Genomic DNA, 16733 nt, shown 5'->3' with positions numbered 1-16733 from the left:
ACATTGTTTATAGTCCGTCTGAAAAGGTGGCGAACAAGAATGGCAATCAATATTTTTACAGGATGTTTTCTAAGAGATGAACTTGAACAAAGGTACTAGTAAGCAATTATCACCAAAAAGATGCTCCGGCCTCTTCGGACAGAAATTTGGGGATCTGGTTTGACTCCGAGCTCTCTTTTACCTCGCAGATCGGGCAGATCTCTTCCATCTCCTTCCTGAAGTTCAGACAAGTCAAAAAGTTGATACACCTGCTCCCGGCTCAGATCCGAAAAACTGTAATCCACACTTTAGTGACATTACATTTGGATTAGGCAAACAGCCTTTATTTAGGACTCACAGCTTTCTGATCCACATGTTACAATGCGGTCATAAGGCTGGTCAGACGGGTCCCTTTTCGCCATCCTATATCGCTACATCTAAAGCAGCTACATTGGCTTCTGGTGGGATAAAGAATAAAGTTTAAGGCTCTGACATTGGCGTTCAGGTAAGGGCCTCGATATTTGAGAAACAGACTGGGTCAACAACAACAGGAGAGATCGCCAAGATCAAACTACCTCCAACTTATGGACACTCTCAGGTTTGCCAAACGCCATAAGGGTTGGCAGAACTTTCCTAGTACAGACTGCTAAAATTTGGAACACCCTTCCGATTAAGCTCAGCAAGACTGAGTCAGAGCACCGTTTCAAGAAAGAATTCAAATCTAGATTTAACTGTCCAGCCTAACTCTCACTCACTTTGTTTTGAGCACCAGGAAATTCTCCTGCAGCAGCCGTGTGTTGTACAAATGCTATTGATTAATTGACATAAGATTACATTTATATAGCACATGATGTCTAAGAGATTAACTAGTAAAAAGGGGTTGCTTTTTCAAACACTTACCGAACCTGTACTTTGCTCCACAGTCACCTGGGGACTGCTGCTCTTTTGCCGCCACTCCTGCTGGTTTCCCCCCGCCGCCGTCGCCACCAGCCATCAGGCGCGGCCGCCGAGAGGGGGCAGCGCAAGACTACATCTCCCAGGAGCCTTCCCTACAGACACGCCCACAACAAGCCCCGTGGCGCTTAAAAACTCCTGCGACCTCCCGCATCGCGGGACACGCGTGGGACCTGCCGGGCAGAGGGCAGGCCGTCTGTGGCCGTCCGGGGTCGGAGGAGGCCGGGCCGTGCCACCCCTCTAACATTCATGGTTGGCCAATACTAGAGACTCCAACAAGTAAGCTGCAAGACATTGTTAGTCACTGTCATACTAGGCCCATCATATTGACAGACTTGGGTTAGGAGTGTTGTACCAACGTTTAGGTTTATTTAATTGTATTGCTATGGCTAAAGTTAACCCTAAAGTGTGTCCTGGGGTTGGTGAAGTTGGGACTTTAGATGCCTTCCTCAAACGGGCCGAATCTGCTGTGGCCAAGGAAATCGCACTCGTAGAAAGGAGGTGGTCCCTGGACCCATCTTGTCGTATTGTTCCTCCTATATTAATTCCAGAGATGTTGGATTGTCCCACTGTTTTATCTGATCCCATACATCTCCCGCAGGCCACCAACGGGTCGGTGCTAGACGGCAGTTTATCTATTAGTACGGTTTCTTCTCCTGCTATTAGTTTACCTGGTTCACCCCCGGCAACACGTACTAGGCAACATCGGGCCATGTCGGCGAGTAATGCTAAAACCATAACGGGTAAAAGAAAGGCTAGCAATGCTCCCAAAGGAAGCCGGCAACAAGCTAAACAGCCCAGGAACATAAACTCCTCATCTGGGTTGGGTGGTCAGCAAGATAAGGTTCCACCCAATGTCGTTGAAGGTAGAGTCCCAGGTAGAACTGAGCAGACTCAAGAAGGAGCGACCAATAAGGGGTGTAATATGTCTGAGTTTATGAGGCTCATGGACGAACGGCTTAGGTCCTTTATCTCTCCATTAATGGCCAAACTTGAACAAATAGACGGTAGATTAAATACCATCGAAAAACACTTCTTAAGCCACAAAAATCCAATACTTGGGAATGATCCACCAGTAGCTCATCCTCTGAGCACAATTACAACTAGAGTAAACGACTTGGTGGATTCTATGATGACCCCTTTACCTCAAGTTACAGCCCAAGTTGTAGTACCTACTACGATATCCCCAGCCCAAGGAGTCAGGGAGGGAGTTAAACAAGGGCCTCGGGCCCAGAGGGGAGAATAAGTCCATTGGCACAGCGCTCCAAAAAAGAGTTCTCTGCACCTCCCCCCAGAGGCATGCCCATACTCAGTAATCCTAGCAAATGTTCCGAAAACCCAGGATGGTCGTGAAGAACATTGGACCACTTTAAAAAATAAGGCCCTTCATTTACTGAGCACCAAAACCGTGTTGGGTGAACACTTGCATAATAACTTTAAGATGGTGAGAAGGGTATTACCATGGGTGGGCAAGTCCAAGAAAAGTATGGAGGGTGACTGTGTGGTGGTGAGTTTTAGCTCCCCCAGATTGGTTGGTGATATTTTGAGGCAGGCGGGGTCAGCTAGAATTCACCACGACTATGTAAATGTAGTCCCGTTGTTTTTTTTTTATCCCCCCCATAACTTTGGGGCCTTTGGTAAGGGTTAGCCCAGTTCCCAAGCAGTTCCCCATATTGACCTAGTCACATTAAGCAATAGTTATGAGGTCCTGAGTTCATTATATATTAATGACTGCCTCGAGGACGCTAGCACTAGGGCTCAGGGAAGGGTTGGTTTAGCTGATATAAATAGAGTGGGTTTACCAGTGGAAATTGGGTTGCAAAGTTCACCTGCACAGTTAACTATCCCCACTGGGGGCAGGGGCCTAGATATAATAGAGACAAGGACTAGAGCGACTGAACAATCCATAGGGGATAGAGGGCTGGATCCAGGGCACGTCGGAACCTCTGATGAAGAACGGTCTATCAGTGGAACAGGGGAAGCAGCGGATGTAGTAAGAGTCATCTCCTGGAATATAGCTGGTCTGGCATCCAAATTTATTAACTATGAGTGTCGCGAATACATCAGCAGGTACCAGATAATTAGCCTCAAGGAGACATGGGTGGTTGATAATAGCCCCTTTCACATTCAGGGGTATAAATGTTTTTTTGTCCCGGCACAGAAATCAAGATCAGGTAGAGCCATGGGAGGATTGGCTATATATGTAGATTTGAACCTCCAGGGCACATGGTCCGATACGGACTGGTGCTCGCATGCTCTACAAGCAGTACGGTTTAGGGGCAAAGGATTAAGGTTGACCATGTTTAATGCTTACAATAATGGGGCTAGTGGAGATTATAATACATTTATACGGGAATTGAATGACAGATTGAGTCAGGAACCATAGCTAGGAAGAGGGCTTATGCCCCTATTATTCTCGTTATGGGAGATTTTAACTGCCACCTATGCCCGGCTCTAGTTCCGATAGACGCGGAATGCTCACAGTGCCCCAGGGAGAACTGGCCACATTTTGAGCACACGCTAGAAGGTTTGGCTTTAAGTAAACTCCTACATAACCATGATTTAGAGCACACAATTAATATGATGGTTGTGGAGAGGGACGGCAGTCTACCCCCGACATTCAAGGGCAGAGGGTGCTCCTCATTTATTGACTACATCCTAGCCTCTAGAGTCTTTAAAAAGAGAATCTCCAGTGTAGGGATAGAATGGAGCTCTTTTAGCGACCACAATCCGCTAGTACTGGATTTCCTCTACTTGGCTCGGTCCAGGATGAGACAGCCTGGTGCAACCATTGAGAAGGTAACGGACCAGGGTAGACGTTTGAAGTGGTCCAAAATAGACAGGGAAACTTTCTATAAAACTTTGATGGATACTGGGAAATCCGCTTTTAAGGACTGTTTAGATATGTCAGTAAAAGGTTCTACGTTACTCTTGTCATTTGGGAAGATTGCTAGCTTGATAGATGGGTTGTTAAAAACAAGGGCGCCTATGAGGGTAAACTGTCAACCCAGATGGTTTGATAGCGACTGCTCCCACGCTTTAAGGGAGCTTAAACGTAGCCTCAAAATAAGGCCTAGGGATACCCAACTAGTAGCAAAGTGTAGACATAAATATAAGAGCGAGATCGAGAGGAGGAAATTAGTCCTACGGGGGGTAGCATGGGCAGACTTGAGAGGCAGCAGAAAAAAGGGACATGGCTAAATTCTGGAGAATTATCAACAGACCAAGTTTCCAGGATGATAATGCCCCTGAAATAGGGACAAATATTCTGCCAGAACAGTGGGTCACCCATTTTAAGGGGCTGTACAATCACGAAGCAGGAATGATTGAAGCGAAGGCTGGGACGGTGCAGCTGGGTCAGCCTGTAGTTTTTTCCATTAAGGAAATTACCGCCGGAATTGAGGGTCTGTCAAAAAATAAAGCGCCTGGCCCAGATGGGATCCCACCGGATTTGTTCCGGAGCTGTGTGGAGCTGTGGGCCCCTATAATGACTAGAATTATATATGCAGCTATTAGTTGTGGTTTACCGCCTTCATGGTCAACGGCCATAATTGTCCCTATTTTTAAAAAGGGTAATAGGGACAATCCCCAGTGGTATTGTCCGATTTCTCTGATTGACGTGTCTGCTAAACTTTTGGGTCAGGGCATCCTTAATCGCCTGTCTGAGTGGACTGAGGAAAACAACAACATCTCTGACACTCAGTACGGCTTTAGGATAGGGAGATGTACTAGGGATCAATGCCTGAACCTCTATATGCTGATTGCCAAATACACCAAGGCCAGCAATGAAGCCATCTATATGGGGTTCATGGATTTGGCAGCCGCTTTCGACCATGTCAATAGGGATAAGCTCTGGGATATGATGACCCTTATGGGGATTGACGTTGGCCTAATCAATATCTTAAGGGAGCTCCACAGTGACACCTCAGCAAAAGTACGGTACAACAAGGAGGGTGGGTTGACAGAATCATTCCCATGTAGGAGCTAGGTACGGCAAGGCTGTATTCTCGCCCCTTTTTTATTCTCACTTTCTATAAATAATTTAGAGCAGTTCTTGTTAAATTTAAAAACAGACTGTCCAAGATTAGGGTCTCGCTACATCCCAGTTTTACTTCACGCGGATGACGCGGACCTCCTCGCGCGCACGCCAAAGAGTCTGCAGATTTTAATTGACGGATTTGTTAAATTAATGGAATCTTTAGATCTGTCCGTCAACCTGGGCAAGTCATACGTGTTGTTGGCAGGCAATAAACCTTGTACTAAATCTACTTTTAATATAGGAAACCACAAAATAGAGAGGGTTAAAACATTCTCTTACTTAGGCTTACTATTCGATAGGTCTTTAAAATTTAAATCCCTGGTGGAGGAGCGTTGTTGTAAAATGATTGCCACTAATGCTGCTATTGCAAGCTATGGGCGGAGGGTAGGTAGATGGTGCCCCGAAAAGGTGATGAACCTTTATGGCTCTATGTGCTGCTCCAAAGTCATCTATGGGGCAGAGGTATGGGCTTTGCTAACATCACGCAATTACAGCGGGAAGAAAATAAATACCTACGATCCATCTTGAAAGTCCCACAAAGTACCCCTGCTGTAATAGCACATAGGGAATTAGGGAGGCCATACCTCGAAGATCTGGTGAAGCTCAGACCCATCCTGGCCTGGCTGAAAATCTGGCCAAACCTTAAGGCGCCCTTGAGTAGGGAAATTGTAAGTAATTGCCTAGGAAAAGATAAATGTATGAGCATTCCATGGCTCAACTATGTAAAGGCCACCCTAGAAACCCTGGGCTATAAGAATCTCTTTGTCGACTAGGAAGTAATTGTACCTCAGGACAAAGTGATCGTAAAGAGAGCCTTTTTAACCCAGAAAATAAAATACAGAGCTGAGGTTGAAGGGTCTAAAAAAACTGTGAGTGCCCATAATCTTGTCAAAAGTACTGAAGGAATGGAGCCATGTTTATACCTTATGCACAATGCTCAAGATAGGTTTTTAATCTGTTGTTTTAGGCTCAATTTATTACCCTATTTATTGGCGTCCCCGTCAGGGTTTTTAACTACAATTGAGCAGAAGGTGGTACCCTACGGCTACGACAATAGGTCCCTGCAGGATTCCCTTAATTTTGTATTATTGTGTTCTTTTTACTCAATGCCCAGACGAAGATTCTTGGTAGATATTTTAAAACAAGCTAATTTGAGATATGCTAGAGCTGCTATAATTTATTTACAACAGGCGACGGACCCTTTTACATTGTGTTGTATTATGTATTTCATTAAAGTGGCGGTCCGATTGAGGGTAACTAGAGGGGGGGATTGATTGATAAGACCTCCAATGCATTTATACTGTTTTCTCTTTCTGTTTAAAAATTAGATTGTACTATAGGCAGAGTTCTGTTCATGATTTAATGGGATTTTTAATTAACTGTATATATATATATGTGCTTTTATGGTGATTTTTAATCATCGAATAAAGAACTCTTGAATTGAATTGAAAAACTAGTAAAAAGTTAACAGATTGTCTATAGTAAAGGGTTCTTATCATAACAGACTTCAGACACGGTTTGGAATATTACCATTTCAACTGGGAATTAAACAAGCAAATAAAGTACAAATGATCTTGGAACTAATCCCAGTAAATGAGGAAGGTAAATGTAGGATGATTTTTTGTTATTAACTTACCTTAATTATTTTGAATATAACAATGTATCCTGCTTTCCCCTGATACCAAGGTCTTGGATGGAGATAATCTGCATACTTGGAGACATAAACACCTGTAAAAGGAACAATTTGGCTATTTAAATATGTTTCGAAATGCTACACAAAGAATTGTAGATTTTATAACCAAGCCAGTAGCTTGGAACGTTTTTCATTACCATGAATGAACAAGCATTTACAATGCAACAGTCTCTGCATTATTAAAGGTAGAGCTATTGGCATTGCTCATGACATATATATATATTTTTTTAATCATAAATACATGGCATTGTCATTTACATTGCCAATAGCTTAATCGTTAAATAAATGGCATTGTCATTTACAATGCCAATAGCTTAATCGCTCGCAAATGCATGACCTATTGCATTTACACCCACACAGAGCCACACACACAAAGCCACCCACACACACATAGAGCCACCCACACAGGGTCATTACACATAGAGCCACCTACACAGAGCCACCCTCACGCAGACAGAGCCACCCACACATAGAGCCACCTACAAAAAAAGCTATCAACACCTAGAGCCACCTACAAAAAAAGCTATCCACACAGAGCCACCTACAAAAAAGCTATCCACACATAGCCACCTACAAAAAAAGCTATCCCCACACAAACAGAGCCCCCCCACACACACAGAGCCCCCACACACACAGAGCCCACACACACACACAGAGCCCACACACACACACAGAGCACACACACAGAGCCCACACACACACAGAGCCCACACACACACACACACAGAGCCCACACACACACACACACACAGAGCCACACACACAAACACACACAGAGCCACACACACAAACACACACAGAGCCACACACACACACCCAGAGCCCCCCCACACACAGAGCCCACACACACACACAGAGCCCACACACACACACAGAGCCCACACACACACACACACATAGCCCACACACACACACACAGAGCCACACACACACACACACACACAGACGCACACAGAGCCACACACACAAACGCACACAGAGCCACACACACACACCCAGAGCCACACACACCCAGAGCCACACACACTCACACCCAGAGCCACACACACACACCCAGAGCCACACACACACACCCAGAGCCACACACACACACCCAGAGCCACACACACACCACCAGAGCCACACACACACACCCCCAGAGCCACACACACACACCCCCAGAGCCACACACACACACCCCCAGAGCCACACACACACACCCCCAGAGCCACACACACACACCAAGAGCCACACACACACCCAGAGCCAAACACACACCCAGAGCAGTGCCCCAAAATGTGCTTTTAGGGACTCTTCCTTCTTCGGCAGAGAAAGAAAGAATCACCTTACTCTCTTGTATTTCTTGTGTTGTGCCTAAGTTCTTGGTTGTAAACTGGTCCCAGACAGGGCGCTATATAATAATGAAGTAACCTCTCAGGCCTCACATCTTAAAACCGATTAGATTAAATCAGAAAAAATACCACGCACACAGCTCTGCATCAGGGATATCCACCTAGAGTGTAACACTTATTTAGAAAATATTCACAACATACTGCATCAATTTAAGATACTCTCAGAATGAAGAGACAAAATAATCCTGAGGAAGAAATAAAGGAAAGGTTGATAGCGTTATATAAATGCACGTAAAGTGGCAGAACATAATAAAAGTGGGTGTGGCCTAAAGGCCAGAGCCGCCGACTTTGGTGCTGATGAACCATGTTAAACATCCTGTAATTCTGGGCAAATCATTCGTACTCACAGTGCCTACCAAAAACATTGTGCTCCAGCAAAGTGCTTGAATACCTTCGGGTCAAGTTCGAGCTATATAAAAGCGCAAAAAAAGAATGAGTGAGTGTGTCACACGCGCACCCGACTGAAGCAGCGCAGATGGGCTGTGGCTTGGGAGCCGCTGACTGCACTCGCCTCCGCCCCAGCCTGCTCCATGAACTGGTAGGACACTTCACCACCGAGGGAGGGCGGTGTCCCCCGGTGAGACTTCAGACGGCGCTCGGGCAGACCGAGGAACAGCACACTGCACTGCCCGCCAGACTATGAGGGAGACACTCCTCTGAGCCGGTGAACCCTCCTTCAAGCCACAGTGAAAGGGTGCAAGCTGACACGGTATCAATGAAAGCTCGTGGAGGGGATAAACAACAGCCAATAAAATAAACGGAAAAAACCTGCGGATGCGTCTAGGATCGCAAACCATGGCACGGTTTGCGCTGCGAACCGTACCATTTTATTTTTCAATTAGACTTTAAAAACCCACACAAAATAGGATACCGGGCAAACCCCGCACAGCTGCCAGTTGTAATGGGAGCCCTCTCCTTGGCAGGCGCTCTACTGAGAGTGAGAGAGACGCACCGTGAACAGAGGGAAACCAGGGTCAAGTGACCACCCAGGATGATGGATGCGAGAGGGGGGGGGGGGGAGGGGGGGTAGGTGTGCACTGTGGATGCGCCGTGGAACACGGGGTGGCGAAGAGCGAGCGGGACGAGAAACAGGGGGGTGGGGGGCCGAGCAGCGAGCAGAATGAGGAACAGGGATGGCAGAAAAGCAAGCACTCACCAACTTCTTGCGGTGGCGGTCGGGGCGAAATGGCATATCCCTCCAGGAAGCCTTGTCTAATAACCCAAAGCGTATGCATGAGAAGGGAATCCCCCTCTCACATATAGAAAAACACCTTAGTGAGTGTATCACATAGTCTGTACCACAACAGTAAGTCTGTTTTATTTCACCACACCTTTTTAAAAAACGGTTCTGAGGAAAGCCAGAATACTCTAAGGCACTGGCTGAAACATGTCGACCATCTGAAGGACGCAGGGGGCAGTAACTCGCCACCCTCACGCGTCCTGTAGCCTTACTTTTAACCGCTGGTAACGGCCCAGTTATTAAAATTTAATTTACCCTCGGGAACTGGGACCACCACCAAGCAGTTATAAATCACAACTCACCCAACCTCACTGCACTCTCAGCAATATACCAGCTCCGCTGTAATCAGGCGTCGTAGGACACCCGGGACATACTAGGTGTCACTGGGTGGGCCCGATGATGAAGCATGCCACCAACTAGGTTGGTGGGTGAGGGCTTCATGAATACACCAACAAGGTGCCCGTGACAGAACTAATTTGAGTACTACAACACTTTGGTCAACTTAAGCTAGTCCTCTTTGTTTAATCACATATAAACCCTCGGGGACTCGGACTAGCTAACTAGTCCTCTCTCCCTCTTGTTACACGCAATCACATAAGAAAAGCGCCGCCATTTTCGGATTCAGGGGCGGGTTTTTTGCTGAGTGGCGGATGACGTCACAGATAGAAAGAACGCAAAAAACACACCCCCAAATCCGAAAAAGACGGGGCTTGAACCGAGTGACGCCCCTCTCCTCCAATGGCTGGCCTCCATTTAGGAAGCCAGCCAATGGAGAAGAGGGGCGGGTTCAAGCCCTCTAACTAGAAGAAATAAAATCTTCGGACCGAACTGCGCAAGTGCAGCCTACACTTGGGTGAGAATGAACATGGTGGTCACAAATGGCAGGACTAGCAATCCACCGGAGGTGGCAGGACAGGCACTGATGATCAGTCAAAATACACCCAGGAGAGAGACCACCAATCTCACTTTCAGTAAATGGGGAGAGGAGGTCAATATTACGACTAAGACAGATTCCTTTATAGGAGGTTCACAAAGAAGACAGGAAAGAAGTGACAATAATTACAGGTTGGGCAACAAGTCAAGCTGGGGATCATCATGTAGCCAAATTGTTTGCCACCTATGCATTTAAATCTTGAAGGATCTAAGAGGTAGAATGCACTCAACCAGGTTTGGAACAATGGAAGGGCAAGCAACACACGTCACATAAAGCACACAGTCTACACGTTTATGCAATTATGCAGCAGCAGGGTACTTACTACCTTAATTTTGTTTACATAATTTCTGGGTCTACTCTTGTTTAACCCATATCAAAATTATCAACTAATCTTCCACTAAAAGGAACATAGCAAGGCATTATTGAAGTCTTATGAAACCTACCATTCATGCCCCAAACCTACAGCAAAATAATAAAATTAACAATAAAGCAAACCCTATGTCTTGGAATTGAGACGGAGAGATCACCTAAACATTACGCCACCAGGTTTACATGATATTAGATAACTGTTTTCACTGACGGAGCATGTAGTACCCAGCTAAAGATTGATTACTACAAAGTAAGGGACATGATTGAGGTGGTAACAGAACAGGATGTGCAGGCAGTGGAGAATATTCTCTGGTCTAGGTTGAGGGTAGTAGTGTTAAGCAAATTAGATAAAGCTTTAATGTAAGCCCCAGAATTGTATATAGATGTGAGGCGGGCAGTGTGTGTTAATGGAAGCCTTTACTTTTACAAGTGCTCAGTTGAGATTAAGATAATTCCTATGACATATTGATAGACTTGCAGAATTATTCCATATCACTAATCTTTCCTTCTGAAAACAGTATTCAGTTTGGCATTACACAAGGCCTCCGACAAAGGATGCCAACCCCGAAGAGACTCAAAGATGAATCTAAGGTGGTGAATCTTATAAGTGCTGTGTCAAGAAAGGTCCCAGTATTTTTTCCAGATAGACTGGCAGATAGAACAGGCCTAAGTAATTGACAATGTGATCTCATCTGGGCACAAATAAATTCAGCAAAAGTGCCATTATCATTTTGTACCATTTCCTCGTCCCAATACTTACATCATAAGGGACGCTGTACTGCTTCCAATTAAAATCAAAACAAAACAAAAAAAAATATTTTAGAATCTCTTCTTATCCTGCAGGAGGGTCCGATAAGTTAATCCGTCTACTATTTATCCTGTTTTTCTGTTTCCTCTAGAGCAAATTTCATGGAGGACTTGATAGAACTAATACATGCTCGGGGCATCCCAGCAGTATCATTATTAGGAAGAATGACTTACTGCTATCCACACTTTGAAATGGGTCGTGCTTGATACACAAACACTAGGGCAAACTAAAGAAAAAAAAATCTAGTTTTTGAAAACCACTATGCCAATCCAGACACTTATTGGGATGAATACTTACTCTGAGTCAAAAAGAATATAGTAACGCTGTCCACATCGGTACCTGTGTAGAAGCGCCACGGCTTTGACTAAACCACACTCCCAACATGTAAACTGTCTAAACAAGGTAAAAGCAAATCATAAAGGAGCCATGCTGGACGTCTCATGTTAAAAATGAAATAGCTCGTAGTCACTGTATTTAAATAGGTCCGCTCATCTCATCTATATAAACAAATACAGAGTGCTTACCTAAATAGGAATTGTAACTGCGTGTGGAAGTGCTAAAGTTCGGACTAAAACCACTCTCCAAAGTATAAACCATAAAAATGCAAGCACCATGTTAGTGGCCTTCTAGAACAGGTGAAATAACTCTGTATCACAGTAATTAAGATAATGGAAAAAGGGGTTTGTTGAATTCATAAATGCACACTAATGAAATTAGTGTCTACCATAATGTGAATTATGTAATATGCTGTATTCAGGCATTTGAGATAAATGTGGGTAATATATTGGATAAAACAAAAAACCAACAAGAAACAATTCATAGCATAGTGTATGTCGGAAAATATTTCCAAGTTGAACGAGACCTACAAGGAGCATAACTAACAAAATGTGAAACATCCATTCATGGTCACTGAACCCATAAAGAAGAAGTATCACAACGAGAAAGGAGCTAACAAACTGAAAGGTAACTAGAAAGGCGTGAAAGTCCATTCAGGTGCATAAGCAATATTAGAAAGGCTGCTGTTACAACTAATTAAAGCCACTCTGAGTGATAAGTCGGGCTTTCTGTGTGTCAGACAAAGTAAATATGTATAAATAGGACTGCTGGACTTTATAGTGGCTAAAGAAATACAGATTGGTGAGACCGTTTAAAACCTAATATAGGCAAAGAGTTATTTTACACTGAACAGAATGTCATTTGTGTACAGATGAAGAATACCATTCCACTATACAATTAAGGCCATATCTATCTGTTTCCCATAATGGTGAGTAGCTTATCCACATACTGTTTCTCTATTGAACACTTCACAACCTCAAAAACCCACCATTTTATTTAGTGTGCCTGGTGTTGTTGCACGGAGCCACCAGTATCATCCACCACCACCTCTGTAGGTCCCGGCGCTGCTCCTTTTAGGTCTCGCTAAGGAGCAGCACAAGAACTCAGAGAATTCCTGACTAGACCCCTTCAGAAACTTGAACAGTCCAGGACCGTCTCCTGCTTGAGGCAGGGCCCAGGGCTCCGGGTCTTCCCACTCAGGGCATTGAGACGTCTGCCGACAGGCAACAAGCTTTCTTTGATGTCTCTTGCGTCTTTGAGGGGAACGGCTGAGCAGCTGGGCACCGAACACTGCTTATCTGACAGGGCTGGAGCATAGCGTCTAGTAACTACACTAGTAACTTCTCTTGGATCTGCTCTAATACTTTGCACCAGTAACCACACACACCGGAAATCACACCTTTGACACTTGCGCTCACACCAGCAACAACTCCGACTTTCCCCTATTCTTGCATTCACACCTGCACTTGTACCATTTGAATCATGTTTATACCTTCACGTGCACCATCATGGCCTTTGCACCGGTAACATCACTCAAACCTACACTGGCACCTGCACAAGCAACCTCACTTACTCACACTTGCACACGTACTGGAGCATGCACTAATGCCCTCGTTCACACTTGCACTGGCACTAGTAACAATAACTTCAAATGTGCATGTGTTCCTACCTTCACTGGCAATCACCTTGACACTGGTACTCAAGCCACTTCCACTCACTCTACCACTTCCACTCACCCTGCCAATGGCACTTGCAGTTGCACTGACACTTGCATTCACACCGGCACTCGCAGCTTTAATCACACCTGCTTGCAACAGTAACTTTACTCACAATTAAACTCACACATGTACTGGGACTAGTACTCACACCGGCAGGGACACTTGCACCAGTAACCTCTTTCAAATGCTCACTCACATCTCAGTTTACTCTTGCACTCACACCTCAACTGCAACTTGCTGCATTGTGGCCTTCAGAACACAGCCTAGTGTACTATAATATTGTGCAATCACACCATCAGATGCATAGCATTGTACTGGAATTGCCAAGCTTGACATTGTAGCTGGTAAGGTGCCACTACCCTGATACTGTGTGAGGGTAAACAGAACTCCATAGCACAGCTAGGGCAACGTCTGGAGCAGATCTATCAAGTAAACAAGTGTAAGATTGAAGCCAGCGTAAGAAAATGGACACCACCAGGAGTGGTGTTTGATCCAACAGGTCACCTCCCTTCATCATTTATCCATATCCATACTAATATAATAAAGAGAGAGCCCAAACCTTTGAGGCGGGTAATCTCAGGAACCACAGCACCAATCACAACACCCAATACAGCGTTGGAAAGGGCAGTTGCAGCAGAAGGACATAGGCTATGCAGACGCCCACCATATACATTTAAAAGGTAAAAGAATCGTGACAGTAAAGTAGTCCCTTGTGGGCGTGTCTGGGTTGTGCTGGGGGCGTGACAAACGATGGGGGCGTGTGGTACGTTCCGCCCTTCATGCCAAGTCTCATATCGAGTGCTGTGGGAGTGTGCTGGGGGCGTGGACGTGTGCGGGGCGCGGGATTACGGGGAAAAAAAGCGAGCGTTGTGCCCAATATTTCATTGTTTTTTCTTCCCAGGTTCTGTACATTCCAGCTCCGGGTGTCCACCCTGCTCCCTTTAAATACCCCTGCACCCCATAACCATAACCCACCCTTACTCCTTAAAATACCGCAACACCCTTAAACACTAACCCATCTTAACCCTATAAATATACCCTGTACCCCAAAACCCAAACCTATCCCTAAACCCTAAAATTACCCCTGTACCCCAAAACCCAAACCTATCCCTGAACCCTATAAATACTCCTGTACCTCAAACCCAAACCAACCCCTGAACCCTAAAAATACCCCTGTACCCCAAAACCCAAACCTAGCCCTGAACCGTAAAAATACCCCTGTACCCCAAAACCCAAACCTAGCCCTGAACCGTAAAAATACCCCTGTACCCCAAAACCCAAACCTATCCCTGAACCCTAAAATACCCCTGTACCCCAAAACCCAAACCTAGCCCTGAACCCTTAAAATACCCCTGTACCCCCTGCACGCTCTAGGCCCAAAGACTTTTGGTCCTACTTTACTGACTATTTGGTCACGTTGGAATCTGACACGGAATGATAGGTAACACAGTGTGGATGGGTGTGCGGGGGACTGTTATGGGTGGGGGTGGGATGGGGGGTGATCTGGGTGCATGGATCGAGGTTGTTGCAATATGCTACTTGACCGTGACGATTAATATGTGTAGGTCTCGTGGTTGGGGTGTTCTTTGTTAATGTTTACTGTGTATGTTTTAATACACCAACAAAATTACCATAAAATAGGCCTCATTTATGTACTTCACGCCGCCGGACGGAAGTTGTCGGCTGAATGGCTGTGTATAATACATGTTGAACACGCACTTTATTTTGATTGCAGCCGGCCCCAGGGTTGTAGGCTCCTGGCTGTGTAACTCTCTGATGATGTGAATAAAGGTCTACCAAAAAAAAAAAAAAAAAACCCTGTACCCCAAAACCCAAACCTACCTCTGAACCCTAAAAATACCCCTGTACCCCAAAACTCAAACCTAGCCCTGAACCATAAAGATAACCCTGTAACGCAAACCTACCCCTGAACCCTAAAATATGCCTGTACCCCAAAACCCAAACCTAGCCCTGAACCCTAAAAATACCCCTGTACCCCAAAACCCAAACCTAGCCCTGAACCCTTAAAATACCCTTGTACCCCAAAACCCAAACCTAGCCCTGAACCATAAAGATAACCCTGTAACGCAAACCTACCCCTGAACCCTAAAATATGCCTGTACCCCAAAACCTAAACCTACCCCTGAACCCTAAAAATACCCCTATACCCCAAAACATATACCCCTATAGCCATACTTACCTTATCCAAACATTTAAAAAAAACATGCTTTACCATTCATGCATTTACAACGAATTTCGTTGTAAATGTATGCGTGGTAAAAGCATATAAAATGTAATGCCATGCGTTATAATGGTATTGCAGAGTCATGTTACTTTCGTAATGAAAGTATGCGGAGTGATGGTATGCGGAAAGAAAGTTGTGGAATAATGGGTGTTTACCCTCCCCCGGTAAGTACATTGGTGGCACAGTGGCCCACATCTCCAGCAACATACTCATATTTTTTCCACCACCCATTTGAAAAATGCACAGGTCTCGCTCATTGATGGCCAGCACCGACATACACTTTTAGACACACCTCCCGCCACAAGTTCTAGAATTGCGAACTTTAGAGCTGGGGAGCTATGTTCGAATCTCGGCATCACTCAACATGCTGTGATTCCAGGCAAATCGCTTTGTCTCCCCGTTCCTACCACAAATGAATGTGTTCTTCTGTAATGTAAATTGTGCTCATGCCATGTTGTCGAGTTTGCGCTATATAATATTGCAAGGAAAAATAAAGTAGGGAAACTCAAGTTCACACACTACTGAATGCGCACTCTTAAGTGCATCAGCAGTGCACTGTGAATGGAAGCGTTTCACAGGCCTGTCACAGATGAGGAATGCTATCAAAACGAAATCCTACAAAACAATATACTACTGGCTGGCAGCAATTCATACCCGGACAACGTCGGGACGGGCTGCTAGTATCTATACTACTATTATAAAGTAAGAACTTTGAACCTTTGAGGCTCGTAAACTCGGGAACCACAGCGCCAATCCAAACACAAGATACATCATTGGAATTGTCAGGGTCTGCAGAGTGACATAGGCTATATATACCCACAAAATATACCTTCTATAAAAAATATACATTCATAAAAAAGTAGTCCCTTGAAAGTAGCGCCGGGCGTGTGCGCTAACGACGTGAACGTGCGGGCCGACATCATCTAGCGCGGGGGAGTGGCGGACAGGAGCGCGAGGAGGTCGAGGAGCGGCAGACAGGAGAGCGGGGAGGAGCGAGGAACTCAGGCTGAGGTAGGTGAAGCGCGGG

The 16733-nt window shown here is 45.3% G+C and overlaps 1 protein-coding gene across 1 annotated transcript in view; it reads right to left on the bottom strand.

The window, feature by feature from the left end:
- Positions 1 to 16733, bottom strand: part of TASOR2 (transcription activation suppressor family member 2) — a 911282-nt gene that overhangs the window by 803381 nt on the left and 91168 nt on the right. The window contains exon 5 of the mRNA XM_086918936.1: positions 6609 to 6700. Within this exon, the coding sequence (XP_086775062.1) occupies positions 6609 to 6700 (92 nt within the window). The remainder of the gene's footprint in view (positions 1 to 6608; positions 6701 to 16733) is intronic.

Source organism: Lissotriton vulgaris, chromosome 1_1 (genome assembly GCF_964263255.1).
Source record: "Lissotriton vulgaris chromosome 1_1, aLisVul1.2, whole genome shotgun sequence".
NCBI classification, from domain to species: Eukaryota; Metazoa; Chordata; class Amphibia; order Caudata; family Salamandridae; genus Lissotriton; species Lissotriton vulgaris.
The sequence above is the reverse complement of the archived record's forward strand: the minus strand, read 5'-3'. Positions and strand labels throughout refer to the sequence as shown.